The following is a 17,545-nucleotide window of genomic DNA, read 5'->3' on the forward strand; positions in this document are numbered from 1 at the left end:
AGAACTAGCCTCCTTCACCTTCTCACCAAATCAGAAATATCCCTTCTCTTCAATACATTATCAAAAGATCTCATGTTTATCGCTGGGCTCAAATTTCATCACAACACCATCTCAGCTCTCAAAATTATGAATCGACCAAGCTCTATGGAACTTTCTCCACCTCCCTCCAACAATCACTTTCATGTGGTTGGCGGTAACGGTTATCCTGTTCAATTGTCTTATGGAGGCTGGCAGCAGAACACTCCAGTCTCCCAACTTCCTGCTCCACGAGGCATGCCATCTGGCAACTGGAGAGGTTCTCAGCCATCTACAAACCCCATGAACAGCTCTGTCCCCGGTGCTAAGCACTCACTCATGAATTCTCCAACTCATCCCTCCTCTTCTTCCAACCACGACGGCGGGCCTGTGAGCATCTCCGATTGCCTCAACGGTTATGCGTACTGTGTAAAGCGACCTGACGGGCTATACACAAGACTGATTCCGGCAGACATGGTCCCAACCCTCATCGAGCTGCCTGCTACTCAGACCAGCGCCCAAGGAATGGTACTGCTTCCGGATCTGCACATGCAGCCACCACAAGGGGTTCCTGGGATGAATCAGCCTGTCACATTCAAGGTACGTGAATTAAATACGGCGCACACAGTAGACGATGCTGAGTGTATAGGCTCCAACTGGCCCAGCATCTGATATCCTCCAGGTAATCAGCCTCTGGCAGTATTTTGCTACCTCCTTTGTGCTTTTTCCTTTTTCCTGGAGCAAGACTAACGTCGTTTTCTAGACCAGGATTGATCGTATTGTTGCAACATCACCTACTCAACAACGTAGAACCAAGATCTATTGTGACAAATGGATCCACGACGGCACCTGTGCCTTTACTCAGCAAGGTTGCAAATACAAACACGAAATGCCCTTCGACAAGGCTACGCAGCAGTCTCTGGGCCTGTTTCATGGGTTCCCCAAGTGGTGGCGAGATCACCAGGAGGAGCTTCAGAAGCACCGCAATCGAGACTTGCGTGCCATTAGCAGCCAAGTCATCCTTCAGTCGGGCTGGCGAGATGATGGCAATGAGGATGTCCCTCAGACCGCGACAGTCCTGGCTCCCATTGGCCCGGAGAGAAATCAGAAATCAAGCAAGAAAAATCGCCTCTCTCAGACTCGCGAGGGGCTGCCTAGTGCTCCAGCATCTGAGAAGCGCTCACTAACAGGGTCGGAGACTGAATGGTTCGTGGGTTCGACAGCATTCCAGGGCTGGAACGGTTCTTCGCCTCGCCGCTCTTCGGTCTCAGCTGGTCATTATGTTCGCTAGCGACTGTGTGTTGGGCAAACAAGCTACTTATACGAAAACAAAGAAACGGAACACGCCGACTAGACTTTCGACAAGTCGATGCACTAGAAAGACAAGCAATTGGAATGACTCTTCTGGCTTTATGTACCTGCTGGAAAATTTGTTGAAGTTCGGTCCCAAAGGCTGTTCGATTGATGTGTTGTCCAGCAACTTAGATTTTACTCTCTTTTCTGTTTGATGATTTCATATTAGATACGAACCCAATCTTTAGTATAATCTTCGAAAGGCAATCTCTTGGACGCTGGGCTGGGGCTTGCTTCGTAGATAGCTGAATGATCTCTGATTTCTTTGGTCATTAGCCAACCATGTTTCTTGAAATCACTCCGGTGGTGTCACGTAGGCTTTAGCGAGCTGGCCATGCGAGTCAGGTCTCAGGCAGAATTTGGGTGAAACATAAGTTAGATATGTATTTATTGTTACGCTTATGTTAAAATTGTACCTTGCCCCGCTATACTTGTGCTTGTGTGATGTCAGGTCTAGTGCAGGAGCTTTGCGCAAATGGGCTAGAATAGCATGTAGAAGAAAAACAAGCAGCTTCTAGACCAAGATCTATTCCTGCAAGAGTCCCGACAGCTCATGCTTGCCTGGCAAACCGAATTTCGAAAGATATACTGCAAGACGAGTAAATGAAGCTATCCCCAACCCACCACCTCCTAGGTAGTCTAGAGTAAACCTTTGGTGGTGGTGGGGCAGCTCCTTATCGAGATCCGCTAGACGATAAGCTCAGTCGGCTAATTCCCGGACCTACAACGTCACCACCCCTCCAATGCGAGAGCTGTGCTCATGAGTTGTTGCCTGCCTGTGAGCTTGGAGAGCAACAACAAACTTTATATCATCTGATCCTTCGTACCTCAGTACGGATCGGGGCCTTACAATACAGAGTTCTTCGTCATCACTTTGAGATTTTGACGAGCATGACTGGGAGATGATCAGTGTAACAGTTTCATCAATTCAAACTCCACACTTGACATAACCAACCACTACACTGAGAATCAACCTGGGTATTCAGAGCACAGCTGATCATGGACACTGTTGCGGCCGTTCTAGCTGCCTTCGCGCCAACTCAGGCTGCTGCTCATTCCGTCAAGAAGTATGATGCTGCTATTCGGGACCATGTCGCAGCTGTGACCTCGCTGCTTGCGAGTCAACGGGAAGTCATCAGTGCCAATGCTAGCCAAATCCTACGAGTAAATCTCACAGTATCTTTGTTGATTCTAGCTAACGCTCCCAGAATATCGACCCCTCGACCGACTCTATCACATTTCAAGCCATCCTGCTTCTTTCACTACAAACATCGAACCCGGCACATGGTAGCGAACGAAGCACACTCTTAGACGAGACCCTCCGATTCCTTCTCAACTTCAACCCTCTCCAGATACGATATGTTGGCTCTGATTTCAGAAAGCTTCTTGAATACATCGCATCAGACACTCTATTTACGGTACGCGCCACCTCTCCATGGCATCGTCAGGCGCTAACTATCCTGCAACTAGACAAGGGTTACTGTAGAGTCTTTGGCTGCTGCTATACTGCGACTCGATCCCACAGGAAGCATGTTCACATCTACCCATCTTACACTGGTCAAGATCGCCTATTCGACATCTTGGATTGAGCCCGCTCTCAAGGTTCTCGATTGCGATCTTACGTTCTACCCTGGTATGGCGGGCCAGAAGGACGCCAGACTCTTGTGTGATAGTAGCCTGCATCCCGCCTCCTTCATTTCAGTTGACACAGGTCTTACTGGGGATGTGAAGAGCTCTGCCGTCTTGGAGTATAATCACCTTGCAGCTCAATGCTACATGTCACGACGAGACTGGACCAAAGCCTACCGAGCTCTTGAGCGCGTCATTACACACCCAGCAAAAGACAAAGGCGTCAGTAAGGTCATGGATGAAGCGTACAAGCGATGGTTACTGGTCGGGCTACTCAAGGATGGAAAAGAACCAAGTAATCCATCATACACTTCCACGATAGCCAAGAATACCTACGCCACACTAAGTACGCCATACAAGAATATCACCACTTGGTTCACAACAACGGATGCTGCGCAGCTCAAAGCGGAAATTGAGACCAACCGACAGGTCTGGGAGGAAGATGGCACCTCATCGTTGGTGGCCGAGGTTGTGGCCGCGTACCCAAAATGGCAAATCATCAACCTCCGCGACATATATGTACGGGTGTCCATTTCTCAAGTGCGTCTCTCGACACTCAGTGCCGAGACAGGCGAAATCCTCACAGATGACGATGCTACCACACGCTTAGTTCAAGATATGATTGATTCCGGTCTACTAAAAGGCGAGCTGCAGCCGGGCAATAATGACGGGGAACTCTATCTGCACTTCCACGACGACAATGAGGAGATGACAGAGGCAAACTTTGCCCAACAGATTGCCCAGCGTTATCATAACATCCAAAGCCTTGGAAGCCAGTACAAGGTAGCCAACGAACGGCTTGGTAACAGTAAGGAGTACGTGAAGCACGCTGTCAGGGAGCAGAAGCGGGCAGACAAGGACCCTACAGATCCTGGGCTGGGCTTCGATTCTCTAATAGAAGATGAGGACCTTATGACAGGCATCACACCAACTGCCTAAGTCGACCGCTCAGAAACAGGCATGTTCACACGGTCACAACCTATGGTGAGCAGTATGGGCTTATTAATCTGAAAATCAGACATACATATTTCATTGTCCCAACACCAGACACGGCATATTCGTTGATAGTTGGCAACAATGCTGATCGCAAGGGTTGCGGTAGATGAAGACGCGGCGTATTACTTTGTATTCACTAGATAATCAATTAAATGATGACTGGCTGTGGTTGAACACCAGTTGATGAGGGTCTCCTGACCCCCGATTCCGTCTCCTGGCCCTGATTATCTCTTTCTTCTGTCGTTCGAATTTCTCAACTTTGAAGGACATGTGTTGAACTCAATTTACCATTTGTCACTATTATTCATGCTTCGGTCTCTCCGCGTATCCTGAACCCATCATCGAGTGTATGACAAGCGACAATTATGTCTTCTCAGTGATACCGCTTCTGGTTTGTCAATTCTCCTATTGGCATCGAAAGTCGTTTCTTCAATATTCCTGTATCTTATCACCCCATGTACCCTCGCTTAGATGATAGTAGTCGTAGTGCATCATTTTGCGCATAGCAAGCTCTTGGTGTTCATGGAGCTTCAATTTGTCATTGGCTACCAGTCGCGGACAGAAATGGGCTCAGGGCGTGCGTGCATCCCTCCCATTTCTCTTCATTGACTTTTACCATGGTTTTAATGACGCCTTTCGTTCTCATTCTATGCACAGTGCCTCGAGAGCGCTTCTCCAATAGTTGCCCATTGCCCCAGTGTCCTCTCTGCAAAAGATTCGGGTTCTTGAACAAGCTTCATTTTGTGGGTGTGTATTTTCGAAGTAAATGCCATCGACGCCTCTTTCAAGGATGTCGGCACGAGCTCGATCTTTGGGATGTCGTATAGTTCTGGTTAGACTGCGTATAACAAGGTCACGGCCATCAAGGCTGAAATATTAGCCAACGGTGTGGCAGTCACTGTAGCTTTCTTCTGGTGTTGTGAAGCCATCGATGTTTCTTGGATGAGTAAGTGTGCTAGCAGAACGCAAAATAGGTAAAGGCATGTTCTTACAATGATCATATCATTGATTCATAATCAGGTGCACGAGACATGACCATATGTTTGTCAATATTTGCTCTAAATAATCACCACGACTTGAGGTTGAGTGTCTCGAGCTCAAGATAGGTAGTCTAGTGCCAACAGTTCTCTGGGGCACTCTAATGGGACCATCAAGTATTGGAATAGAGGTCCTCGCATGATAAAAGGATCAGTTGGATCCAGAAACGATTATTACAACGCTATGTTTTCTTCAGTATATAATCTATTATTTGAGCCTTGGCGCTGTGGAAGAATGTCATCTGCGTGGAAGACAGCCCAACGCAGTCATTTTATATGGCCTGTTCCCTGACCTCGCTCGCCCGTCTATACCGTGAAATCCTATGTACTATGCATCCCTTGTGCTCAAGGCGACAAAACCACCTAGATTGAGTATGCTTTATGCAATTATTCCCTGTACTGTGTAATGTAATGAGCCAAACAGTTTAAATGAGCGCGCAATATTGCGCAGGCTTTTGATTTCATGTCTGGATCCCAGAACTTCAAGAGGTTTAGCTTCTGGACCATCTTGGAATTCTGGGCCAAAGGTGTTCTTTCCACACCAGATTTGTTCATCAACAGGGCCTCGAAGTTGGGTCCGCATAACGTCCTATGACGAATGTGATGAAGACCTATGCCCTCTTCGATGACGAAGGCTTGGATGCGCTGCCCTCATCTCTGGTTGGGGACTCTGCGGCTTATCCCTATTAGGTCTACAACAGCAACTCATGGCAGCATGTAGCAGGAATGCCACATCGGTGAAGATGGCAGCCAGCCACATGAAGACAAACATCTTGATGCCAATGTTTGCCTTGATATTGAGCTGATCCTGCGCCGTAAGTGCGACCTTAGCAGCAACACTTATGACAGTTGCAATGATAGCTGCGAGCGAAACAAGAACCGCTGTGCAGAACGCAAGAACCGTTATAACCAAACTCCACCAACGGGTGCGAATAACGAGGAGGCTTAGTGGAATAAGGACAAAGTCGATGCATATGCCGGCCATGAAACATCCGTACATGATTCTAGAGCCTATCTTGAGCAAGTTGAGGACGGTGACGGCCTCAGCAGGGAGTGCAATCTGAGCTCCGGCGAGCAGTTCGCTCACAAGAATCTCGACAGGGTTGAACCAGTACCATTGTTTGGGGCTAGAGCAGTGGGTAACGCCTCTGAGTTGTGTTGTTAGCTATCGTATGCTACATGTAATTCTTGGAAACATACTCGTCATTGTAACCTTCGCAAAAGTTCCATAGTCCAACCTGGTAGAAATCATGCAGACCTAAACTCCGAGCAACAGAATTAAGCAGCTGCGAATTATCGACCGAGATCGGTATAACTTGAGAGACATCAAGCTTGAAGAAGTATATGTCGTTCAATGTCGAATTGATATGGGTATTACCGATTATGACGAGAATCAAGAAGGGTATCGATAGAAAGTATAGCGTGCTAGCAGCGAAGGCCGTGTTTCGCCTATGCACGTTCGCCATGGTAAGGTACCTAGATAGGCACTGCGGTATCGGAGTGAGCTTCCAAGCGGCTCTTTCGTTTGTTGGCGATGCCTTCTAATTGCGTGCTGTGCTATAAGATACCAGCAATGAAACAAATAACGAACAGAACGAGAAAGATGAAAGGAAAGGATAATCGCGGAGTGGTGTGCGGTTGAATGTCTACACAGTCCACAAACAGAACATAAGAAACAAATGGGGCTACGAAAGGCTTCGTAATCCGGAGAACAAAAGAAAGGTAGCGACAGGACAATGAAGAAGTTGTATGCAGTAGAGAAAATGCGTTGTGAAGTGGGCCAGCCAAATGGTCGACACCAGCTGCAAGGTACTTGGAGGAGCGAGCAAGGAGCGACAGCTTTCACAGAGATAGGTAGTGGAGCAATCGTCATGATGAAAGGAAAATCCCAATTCCAAGGATCTTGCCAGGCGACATGGATCCATGCAAATCCATGATCGAAGAGGCGCCAAAAGGGTCGTGGGCCTTTCCGAAACCTTGACCTAAAAAGGGACAGACGACCTCCATCAGTGGAGAGCTTATGTGCTTTTGGTGGAATGCCCCCTGCAATACAGCATCCATGAGGAGCCTAGGGAGCGACAATGCAGCGGCAAAGGGGAGGCTTATACATACCTGCCTAGGGTCCGTGGGTTAGGGGGCATCAGAACCTGGTAAAGCTGAGCGAATAGATCTCTATTTGTCTACCTATTGAAGCTGGAAGAAGACCCTGGACAGCCGCCCGTATTATGATACATCCAGTTGGTTGGTAAAAGCCCAAGTATAGTACATGTCAGTTAGCAGGCCAAAAAAGAATGGGAACATCTTGAATAGGCGCCTAAGAAAAGTTGTTGGATTTACGACTTGCAAGAAAAACATGGAATGCCATGCCACTATCATAGGTTATTGGTGCTTGGCTTTCGCTTTTGTCTTCTGGTATCCAATCCAATCCATTTCTTCTCTAGCCCCAAACTACCGAGCCTCAGGTGAAGAAAAGGAAGTGATGTGCCGTGTTACCGGCTGGGTCTTAAGCTGCGGCCCAATATGATGACGCGTTTCAACACCACTTGCATCCAGCAAAATTTCATGAACAAGTGAACAACAAGCGCTGTGGGTGGTAACGAGTACGCTCGGATTTTCGGGTATTTTGACGACTCTCTTAGCGCTACGGAAACAGTCAGAAACTTAACATGACTTGTGCGTTTATTTTTGCGGCTCAACATTGGCCAATTGACACTGTCAATTCCTGCCGTTATTACCGCTAAGAGGGTGAGGACTGACTGTTTATTCATAGACACATGCCATTATGTCACAGCGGGTGAGGCCGCATCATCAAATGAAGCACTAACAAGCTACTAACCGTAGCCAACTTGTTCAGCATTTTTATTTTTGTTTCTGCTCTCTTTTGCCAAGTCGCGACAAAGTAACTATCACGCAGTCGCTCTCCTTTTTTCCTTGGGTCCTTCATTTGCATCTCTTTTTATTCGTAATCTCGTCTAAGATTGGGATAGGTACTCTTGACTAAAAAGCCAAGCAAGGCGGTGCAAAAAAGAAGGTTTCCCAACCGCCGCACGTATCACATCCTTCCACCGGTCTCTACAGTGACTACGGAGTACCTACTTGAGGTTTCTCTTCATACCCACCTCATCTCGCCGATCTGTCGTCGTTCGCAAAAGTGGGCTCTCTTGATGCTGGTCTGGTGTTTCTCAAGCAGGGATCAAAGGCAGGACTGCGCAGGTCGTCGCAGATCGCACTAGGCTGGATCTTGTTCTACCTCATCAAGAGCACAACTCAGTTTTGTTTCTTCTTTTTCTTTCGGCCTGCTTTGCCTACTGGAACTCCCTTGATCTTGTACCACTTTAAATCGACGCGGGCCCGGCTGCAACTGGTGGACCTTGAGCTCCAGTTGTAAAGCTTGTTGCGACTAGCGAGCTCCCTCCTATCGCCCTTCCAACTTATCCTGCGCCTGCCAGAGATATTCTCTCCTGTCACAAATTCTTTCAAGATCGGTTTTCCGCCATGAAGCTCTGGAGCTCAGTACTCGCGGCTCTGGCTTTGACTTCCAGTCAAGTGGCAGCTCAGACAGTCGATTTATCAGCGTCTTCAGACCTCACTTTCATTGGAGGTACACGAACACAGAAAATTACACGACAAACCGGTCCTCCCACAGGCGCATATTCTTCCTACGCCTCCAAGATCACACTGCAGGGCTCCAGCGATACCGAATCGGACCAACTCACGAGCACCCTCACGGGCCTTTTCCCCACAGATGTCACAGATAGCACTACCATTACCAGCAACCTGACAGAGACTGGCACAGGAACCGCCACAGCAAATGGTACCTCGACTACCACGACGAAATCAAAGCCTACAAACACACAGCCCTGTAACAATTACGTCGAGCTTTGCAAGCGCAAGTACGGCAATATCACGATGGTTGGCTGCCACAACTCACCCTTCGTAAGACCGGGTAACTCTGGCTCTAACCAGGAGCTTGAGGTTGAGACGCAACTTAATGACGGCATTCGCTTCCTTCAGGCTCAGATTCAGTTCCCTAGCAACTCATCAGTGCCACACTTTTGCCATTCGACCTGTGATCTTCTTGACGCGGGTCCCATCACCGACTGGCTAACCAGAGTACGAAAGTGGGTTGACGACCACCCATACGATGTTGTCACTATTCTTCTTGGGAACGGAAACTACTCCCATCCCGATCTTTACGTACCGTACATCAGAGAGACCGGTATTTTGAAGTATGTCTACCAAGCGCCTTACCTCCCAATGGCCCTTGAAGACTGGCCCACTCTGGAAGAGCTGATCATTCGTGGCAAGCGAGTCATCATGTTCATCGACTACGTGTCGGATCAGAAGAAGTACCCCTGGCTTCTCGATGAGTTCACACAGATGTGGGAGACTCCTTTTGATCCCCTGGATCGCAAATTTCCCTGCACTGTCCAGCGTCCTCCCGACCTGAGCGACAAATCAGCCAAGAACCGCCTGTACCTCATGAACCACAACCTCAACGCCGAGTTCAACGTCTTTGGTGCCGAAATTCTGGTCCCCGCTGTTGCACTACTCAACGAGACTAATAACGTCACGGGCTATGGCAGCCTGGGTGTTGCGGCCAACAACTGCCGCTCTGACTGGGGCCGGGCTCCCAATATTCTCAACGTGGACTATTACAATTACGGCGGCTTCCCTGGCTCTGTCTTTGAGGTTGCTGCGCAGATGAATAATGTGACATACAACCGTGACAGTTGTTGCGGTACCGTGAGCCTGGCTCCACATACATATCAAGCTGCGTCTATGACAGCTTTGCTGGCTGCATTGATGTCAGCATACCTCATGTTTTAGATGTGCGCATGGGGTATAAATATATGACCGCATTTCTGACTGGTTCTGTTCGCATAGAGATAGAAGCGTATTGATTTTTGTTTTGCATAGACTGGAAGTTTGGGATCAAAGACATATGGGCAGGTTCAGTACTCACCACAAATTTATAATTGAGGATGGGGCTCTTAGGTGTGAATCGAGTTCTCGTTTTCAGAATAGAAACTCTTGTTCTAGATCAGCTTGTTTACCATGTAGCTCGCCCTGTTCGACTTTGGAAGCGGTCTAAGTCAGCATCCAATGAATGTCTACGTCAACTTCGGTAGGTATTCTCTTTTTTCCATAGACAATTTCTTTGCAGCACAGTTTAATCTTCCAAGGACAGAAAAACTGCTCTTCTGGTGAAATACCATGTAAGTTCGGTGTGGCTTTCGGATATCTCATACAAATTCACGTTTAAACGTGCCCGCCAGGCACATGAACCGACAGACAGTATACGTCTTACACCTGGGTAGCACAGGGTATCCGAGGCACAAGATTATGCGTGATACTCACATGCGAATTTGGTTCACGGCAAACCTCACATTTATAACAGGCTTTACTTCATCCGTGTACCTGTTTTTGATAATAACTCGCATATCGAGCATATAGGGCATAGGGTATGTGTAAATACCTACCAGACATACATATCTTGGCTTCCGCGAAACAAATCTTATGGTTGTCCAGATCTGCTTAAAAAAAAAAAAAAGCACCTTTTGTATGATTATTTGTTGATAGGCCGGAAATCATAACCCGTATGCTAGAATTACCTGAAAGCAATGGAAGAATGCTGAAGTGTGGTCTGTTGGTATTCTCTGCTCAGGTTGAGTCTTATTAAACCTGGAGGAGGTGTTGACGCTAGAGCCCGTTACAGATACCATTGCGCAAAGACTGGAAATGTGTACGGGCCGTACATGGAATATGCAATGATTGGTCAGATCAGTTCTATTTATACTATGGCCAGACAAGCGTCGACCATTCTAGACAACTAACTGGTCATGCATGCACTTCTTGTGGCTTGCATTGACCAACTCACTTCGAGGAGAGGAGCCCAAAAGCCAAGCCTAGCCTGTACATACATAAACGAATGCGGCAGAGGTAACATGCCGTGACAAAGACAGGAACCGCAACAGCGGGAGGGAGGATTCACAAAAAGATTAGTTGTGTAGGGTTACATTACAGCATCGACAACAAGGCAACTCAGCTGCTGTACATTCAGTGTGAAAAACCTCACTCTTTTCTCCCCGCTGCCCTCAGTGCTTCCTTTAAGCACAGACAAGAGGGGAGAGGAAAGGACCCCTTTCAGCTTTTCCAAAAAGAACACAAGTCTTGTGGAAATCTCCGGTAGCTGATGACAAGGCTGTTTAGCTAGACTCAACCTAGTTGCGCCTCTGAGGCTTGAAGCTGAAGTTGAATGACACCTCGATGTCTGGGATACAGTATCTCATAGAGACCCCAAATGCTTGTGGGTCCCGGTGACGTGACAGCCAACCAGTGCTTCTGCTTATATTAGCTAAGCGATTGGTTTTGCGGCCTGTTATTCGTCTAGCGCGGGACCCACAAGCATTTGGGGTCTCTATGAGATCCGTATTTGTGCGATAAAGGCAGTAGGATTGTTTGGGAGAGCCAAGGCGGAGGCCGCCTATGGTAAGTGTCAATTGGATAGATGATTACTGCAAGGGTTTGAATCGAATCGAATCCAACAGAGAGTGCAGCTATGCATCTAAGGCTAGGTAGATCGAAAAAACGGAAAACCCCCAAGGTACGAAGGATTACTTTCGCCTCTAAGGGCTCATATAAGATAGCCACTTCTGAAGCGCTTGAATGAGGGTCAATAAGCGACTCGAGAAGTAGCACTATTTACCTGTTATCGCGTTTTGTTACAGCACATGAGACAGAGGTTGAAGAGGGTCATTACGGCACTTGGACAAAATGTGTGAGATCTCGCATGGTCTTTCGTGGGGGGAGAAGACCCAGAAAACAGGTCCAGCCCCAGCCTTACAGAGGTTAATGATCCGCCCCGGGCAGACGGGGAAGCCTAAGGCGTCCCTAGCCAGTGTTAGTTTGACCCAAGGTTGGTAGGTGACCACTAATGAACCCTAAGGTGATAGGACGTTCATTACCGTTCATGGCTGAACGGCTGAAGTTGCTCAGCAAGGGGGAGGCTTGTCCATTCCATATCATATCCTCTCTTCTCATCCCTTCTGCCTTCTGCCTTGTGTACTGTAGTTCTCGTTTATCTATCGCTCGTTCCCTCTCGATAACCGACAAACTATTAGCATCGCCAAATCCTTCGTTGTCTGATCGGCCGTCCCTCTTTTTGCGCGTCGTGCCCCGCCCACCATACCGCGAGAGATCGATCCATACCATAGCGTACAGCTGGAACTGTTACCCCGGGCTTAGAGCCGTTGTCTAAAGTTACAAACAATACCCGATAATGAAAAGAGCTGCGCAATATGGCATACCAAGATGACCGGGCTGAAGAGCCCTTTCAGACTCACGAGCCATATCATCCTGCTGGCTCTGTGACCGCATCGCAAAGGCCCGCAACAAGCCAACCGCATCTGAGCCATCGCGTCTCTGCCATGACAATATATTCCGACGACAATTCGTACCCTCAGCTCCACGGCCGCGAGTCTATGGTGTCTCTCGACTCCTATGCAGGAAACTCGAGCCCACCCCAACAGGAATACGACGGACATTCGTACGCTGCTGGGTCTGGATGGTCCGCATCATTCGGCTACAATGGAGCCGGGGGATCGTATGCGCCTGTGTCTGCAGCTGGGCCTCCTCCCTCGCGGTTCCCATCTCGAGCCAAGAGTGCATACGGCTCATCTCTCGGAAGAACCATTCAAGAGGAAACCACAGAAGACGAAGCATACGATCTGTCATTGCTTGGTGGTGCAGCGCCCATGGGCCACTCTGGTCGCTATGATCCCATAAAAGAGGATGAGGATGATGTGTCTCCTGGTTTCGACTTGAGCGCCGCGCTAGGACCAATGACCTCGCACGATGAGGTTTTCGTGAAGAAGCTTCAGGCCCAAGAGGCTAGCGGGATGTTGACAGGAGGTTTGGGCCAAGGGTTTCATGCGGACGTCAAGATGCGTGATGCCGAACTTCTGTCGTCGACCCCATCTGTTCAGAGGAGTCTGTCGCGGTCGTTTTCGCGCCGCAAGCCGCCTGAGCATCTTGGCCGATTCGAGACAATCCGGCAAAGAGGGCAGGACGAAGCTAATCGCAAAGGAGAAGTCATTGAGGTGATATTAGAGGAGGGACCAGGTGCCGACCTGAGCAGCATCGAGGGACTCAGTACGGTTGCCTCTAATGATTTTCGCCGATCAACATTCCCGACTAAGGAGGGCAAGACGGAAATATTCTACCCTCAACCGAACTGGAAGCCTCCAACAATGCGATGGCCCTACCTCACTTTGCTGATTATCATATCGATCGGGTTGGCTGTTGCACAGGAATACCTTTTTCAACGATTTCACGAAAAGCCCATAGTAAAATTCCGGTCGCCTAAAGATATAGACACCTTTGTCTATTTTGCCATCAAATTCTTACCAACAGTAGTTGCGGTTACTTTCGGTGTGTTCTGGCAGTTCACTGACTTCGAAGTCCGCCGCCTGGAGGCTTTCTACCAGCTATCCAGACAGCAGGGTGCTCTGGCTTCCAAGTCAATCAATGCCGACTATGTCACAAGCTACAGCTTCTGGCGACCTTTTCGAGCGATCAAGCTTGGTCACTATGCGGTGGCTTTGTCTTCCTTCGCCTCAACCCTCGCCGTTTCCCTTGTACCAACCTGTGCAGCTGCTTCGATCGTACTTACACCGAGCCGCAAGGAGCGTATGGAAAACCCCAGTGGCATGAAGGAGATCTTTGTGGCCTCGGTTTGGTCGCGACTTTTGACGGTTACTTTGGTGTTATGTGCAGCCATGGGGTGCGGCTTACTATATGTTTTACAAACTCGACGATCAGGCCTGCTCGCTGATGTCAGAGGCATTGCTGGTCTGGCTAGCATGGCCGTAGTGAGTCATGTCTTGATGGACTTCAAAGACATGGACACAGCCAAGCATAAAGACATTCACCAAAAGTTGAAGCGTCGTCGATACATGCTGAGAAATTCTTCGCTTGCACCTTACGAGGGCACAAGCACAAAGGTGGAAACGGACAGCGAACAGGATGATGGCACCCATCTCTCAGAGCACCCGCATCCCCTGATGCTACGTCCAATGGGATGTATCCCTTTCATCATTGGTTTGATCCTCTTTGTGGCATTGATCCCAACGTTCCTCTTCACTCCCGCCCAGATCATCACAGACAAGGCTGCGTGGGTCGTCACTGCGTTGGCCGTCATCCTCAAGCTATGCTGGGGCGCGATGGAGACATCCGTTCGTATGATGGAACCTTACTATATCCTCTCAAAGCGACATGCGCACTCAAAAGTTCTTACCCTTGATTACACCGCACTACCGTTTGCTTATATGCCGCTACGAGCGCTCTTGAACGGCCACTTTCTAGTGTTTCTTGTTGGGTTCGGCAGTGTCATGGCTGAATTCCTGACAATCCTTGTAACCAGCCTTGCAACGGTGGATGGGCAAGGCTTCATCACAGGATATGGAATGGATAAAGGGAAGTGGAAGGATGACAAGGAGAACAGTGAATTACTCAACTCTGGACAGGAGACGATACGCTCATTCTATATCACCCTCGGCGCCACATTATTCATACTCATGTACATGTTTGTTGTCTCAAACATGGTGTTCTTCCGCCGGCGCCATCCTTTCCTGCCGCGTCAGCCCAACACTATTGCGTCAATTCTGGCTTTTATCCACCAGAGCAAGATGCTGTACAATTTTGTGGGAACCTCGAAGCTAAATAACGCAGAGATGGCGAAGAAGCTTGATGACGGTAAGACGTATGGACTAGGATGGTTTACTGGAAGAGATGGACAGACACACTGCGGAGTGGACCAGGAGGAACTGACTAGTTCCTACAAGCATGGTGTCGACTATACGACGATGAACAATCCATGGAATGCACAGTGGGATGTGCTGTAGAATGCGTAATATAATGTTATGATTATGGAGCCAGATCTGTGTATGGCCATAGTTCGGCAAATATACACAACATTTGGACGGCTCAAGGCTGGAGTTTGGTAAATTAGACATTGGGCGTTGGCGATGAATTCTATGGTTCTGTTTTATCCAGTTCTTATCTGAGGCCTACGTCGCTGGAGTTTGAGGATCTCTCCGAAACAGGAGCATCAAGATAAAGGCATAGCATTTGTTAGGAATGCGACGAGCGAAACACGTAATGAGACTCGGATGAAGATGAACCGGAATGGTGACGATTCATATTCTCGCTTAGTGTAATGCTCTTTGGTCTAGCACGTGCTGGGCATGAATTTTGAATGGATAAACACGTCGATCATACTTACTATCTTCGTATCAGAAGGTTTCGAGTTGACGCGTCCATGCTCCATATTAGTAGTCTTTGACGCTTATGTTTGAGAAATGTGTCGCCTGTCCAGTAACAAGACCTGTGACATTCCCCAGTGGATTATGCCGGCCATTCCACGCGTAATGGATGTCCTTCTCTGAGTTCTCTTTAGTTAATCTCAATTTCTCTGTATCCGTACAGCGTTTATTACAGTGGCACATCATCGAATACTATTGGCCTTTGGAATGCATACCCCTGAATATCGGGGCTGTGATGGTTGGAGATCTGGAATGTGAGATATCCAATAGGAAACGAGAGTCGACGATTCTGGGTTTGATGAGCAGAATTTCCACTGTTGAAACTGACTACGATGGTGTGAGAACGGTGGACGTTGAAATCTAAACTCAATTGTGGTTATTGGCATCGTTGTCGAGTTTGAGATTCATCTGATAATTTTGGTCAGATATTCTCCGAGTATAGAGAAGTTGACACAAGCTACCTTAGGCAGACAATTGTCAGAAGAGTTGCTCGTCCTTCGTTTGCGAGGCGTTTCCTTGAAGGATGCTGGCCGCCGATCTCATCTGCCAATGAGCTTACTCTATGTGAAGCGAAGTTCTAGACGATTTGCAGGTGACAGAAGAACGCGAGTCTTGGCATCATCATTGAGATTGATTTATCAAAGTCTATCGATAACTCAAAAGTTGAGCTTGATTTCGACATTTCTTCAGACGAGTTCAGAATTAGAAGGACGCATGATTTAACTGTCTCAGTACAGATATTGACCACATTCCCCCACTCGTAATAGTGAGTGTCTTACGAACACATTCATGCAAGTTTTTCTCTCTGCAGACAAACGGAGATGCCGAAAGTAGTGTTTCCAAGAAAAACACGATATTAGCCCAAGAACAACCAAGACAGGACGCGACAGCACCTGAGTACACAGCCTCTTCACGCCTGACTATCACAATTCGATCGCCATTGCTGTCACTGTGTGTGCTTTTCTGAAATCAGTGCGCCTTGAAAGGCCTGACACCTGAATTGGCACACCTGAAGGGAACGAAGTAGGATACGCAAGGCTTTGGAGCAAGGGCCACATCCCTCGGGCATCGGCAAAGTTACAGAGACTGCCTGTAAGGAGGCCCTGAGGCTGTGCAAGCCTCAGTTAATTAAACCCATCCTGTAACAATGCGAGAGCTGGTTCATGGTTACCGAAGGTGGCATCCGTATCGTGTCAATTTTGGCTTACCTTATATTATTGTTAGAACATTTATTGTCTAGATTGTTCGTATTCTTTGAGGGCATGGGAAATCGCCCAGGTCTTGGCTTTTGACGGCCTTGTTGACAAGCCTGCTAGAGACCAACCACGCGCAACCTTTCAAAGTCGTTGACATAAAGATTTAGCCACACTACTGCATGTTATGGCACAGAAACCGGAAACGCTCATGTTTTTAATGCCCAAATCGTGGTTCATGCATCGAAAGTCCAAGTAACGCCTGCTGACCTTGTTTTATCTTATGCAGCGTGATGCCGCCTCTACTATAGCAACTAACCAGCCCTGCCAGCCTCTCGATTGTCAACATCTGTTGTGCAATCAAGATCTTCGGCAACAAATTGGTAGTTGCTCACATTTCATTCAATCGACGTTTTAGCCAGCCCGAAACATCCGTCCTTGGTACGTACAACATATCACTTTACACGGAGTGAGAAGACAAATTTGGACATCATCTTCCAGGGGTAATAAGGCCTTGTTGCTGATGGGGAACAAAGTGTGTACCCACAAAGTATATACTGTTAGAGTCGATACGAGATCGTCACCCCATACCCACGCATGCATCCGTGGTATTGACTTTCACTTGGCCCAGCGCTTGGCCTACATTCCAAGTACCTGCACAGCCTCCAGATTCTTGACTTAGGGGGCATGCGCCTGAGACGTGCTAGCATTGATACACCGCGTGTCATGGTTGAATACGACGCAACGGATGTGAATACGACAAAGCCTGTTATCTCTTGCCATTGACTTAGCCCTTGCGACGGCTGAGCACTGCCAAACCACTTCCAATATTGCTGCCAGCAAAGTAAAGGAAACCCTCGTCAGATGAACTGGTTCTTCAGAGACAAAGGCCGTGTCTCTGTCCAAAAGACTCCCCTATCACACATCACACGCAGGACCCAAGACCAAGCTAAACCAAACCTGTCCCTCTAGGCCCCGCTTCACCGCACTCGTGAAG

General features: G+C 48.2%; 5 protein-coding genes across 5 annotated transcripts; 4 read left to right on the forward strand and 1 right to left on the reverse strand.

The window, feature by feature from the left end:
* Positions 1-126: 126 nt before the first annotated feature.
* FTJAE_6587 (uncharacterized protein) lies at positions 127-1,306 on the forward strand (the record flags this gene model as incomplete). The annotated part of the gene is made up of 3 exons (XM_037353213.1): positions 127-615; positions 665-697; positions 779-1,306. 3 exons carry the CDS (start codon positions 127-129, stop codon positions 1,304-1,306), a joined length of 1,050 nt encoding a protein of 349 aa, XP_037206361.1.
* A 1,061-nt stretch (positions 1,307-2,367) lies between these two features.
* Positions 2,368-3,936, forward strand: FTJAE_6588 (signalosome complex subunit 3 COP9; the record flags this gene model as incomplete). Its single annotated transcript, XM_037353214.1, has 3 exons — positions 2,368-2,532; positions 2,577-2,786; positions 2,839-3,936. The coding sequence occupies 3 exons, from the start codon at positions 2,368-2,370 to the stop codon at positions 3,934-3,936; spliced, it is 1,473 nt and encodes a 490-aa protein (XP_037206362.1).
* A 1,683-nt stretch (positions 3,937-5,619) lies between these two features.
* FTJAE_6589 (SUR7) lies at positions 5,620-6,496 on the reverse strand (the record flags this gene model as incomplete). The annotated part of the gene is made up of 2 exons (XM_037353215.1): positions 5,620-6,178; positions 6,231-6,496. 2 exons carry the CDS (start codon positions 6,494-6,496, stop codon positions 5,620-5,622), a joined length of 825 nt encoding a protein of 274 aa, XP_037206363.1.
* A 2,029-nt stretch (positions 6,497-8,525) lies between these two features.
* On the forward strand, positions 8,526-9,860 carry FTJAE_6590 (uncharacterized protein; the record flags this gene model as incomplete). Its single annotated transcript, XM_037353217.1, has 1 exon — positions 8,526-9,860. The coding sequence occupies one exon, from the start codon at positions 8,526-8,528 to the stop codon at positions 9,858-9,860; it is 1,335 nt and encodes a 444-aa protein (XP_037206364.1).
* Positions 9,861-12,331: 2,471 nt separating this feature from the next.
* Positions 12,332-14,935, forward strand: FTJAE_6591 (uncharacterized protein; the record flags this gene model as incomplete). The annotated part of the gene is made up of 1 exon (XM_037353218.1): positions 12,332-14,935. The coding sequence occupies one exon, from the start codon at positions 12,332-12,334 to the stop codon at positions 14,933-14,935; it is 2,604 nt and encodes an 867-aa protein (XP_037206365.1).
* Between the last annotated feature and the right edge of the window lie 2,610 nt (positions 14,936-17,545).

Source organism: Fusarium tjaetaba, assembly GCF_013396195.1.
Source record: "Fusarium tjaetaba strain NRRL 66243 chromosome Unknown NRRL66243_c0000128, whole genome shotgun sequence".
Classification (NCBI taxonomy): Eukaryota; Fungi; Ascomycota; class Sordariomycetes; order Hypocreales; family Nectriaceae; genus Fusarium; species Fusarium tjaetaba.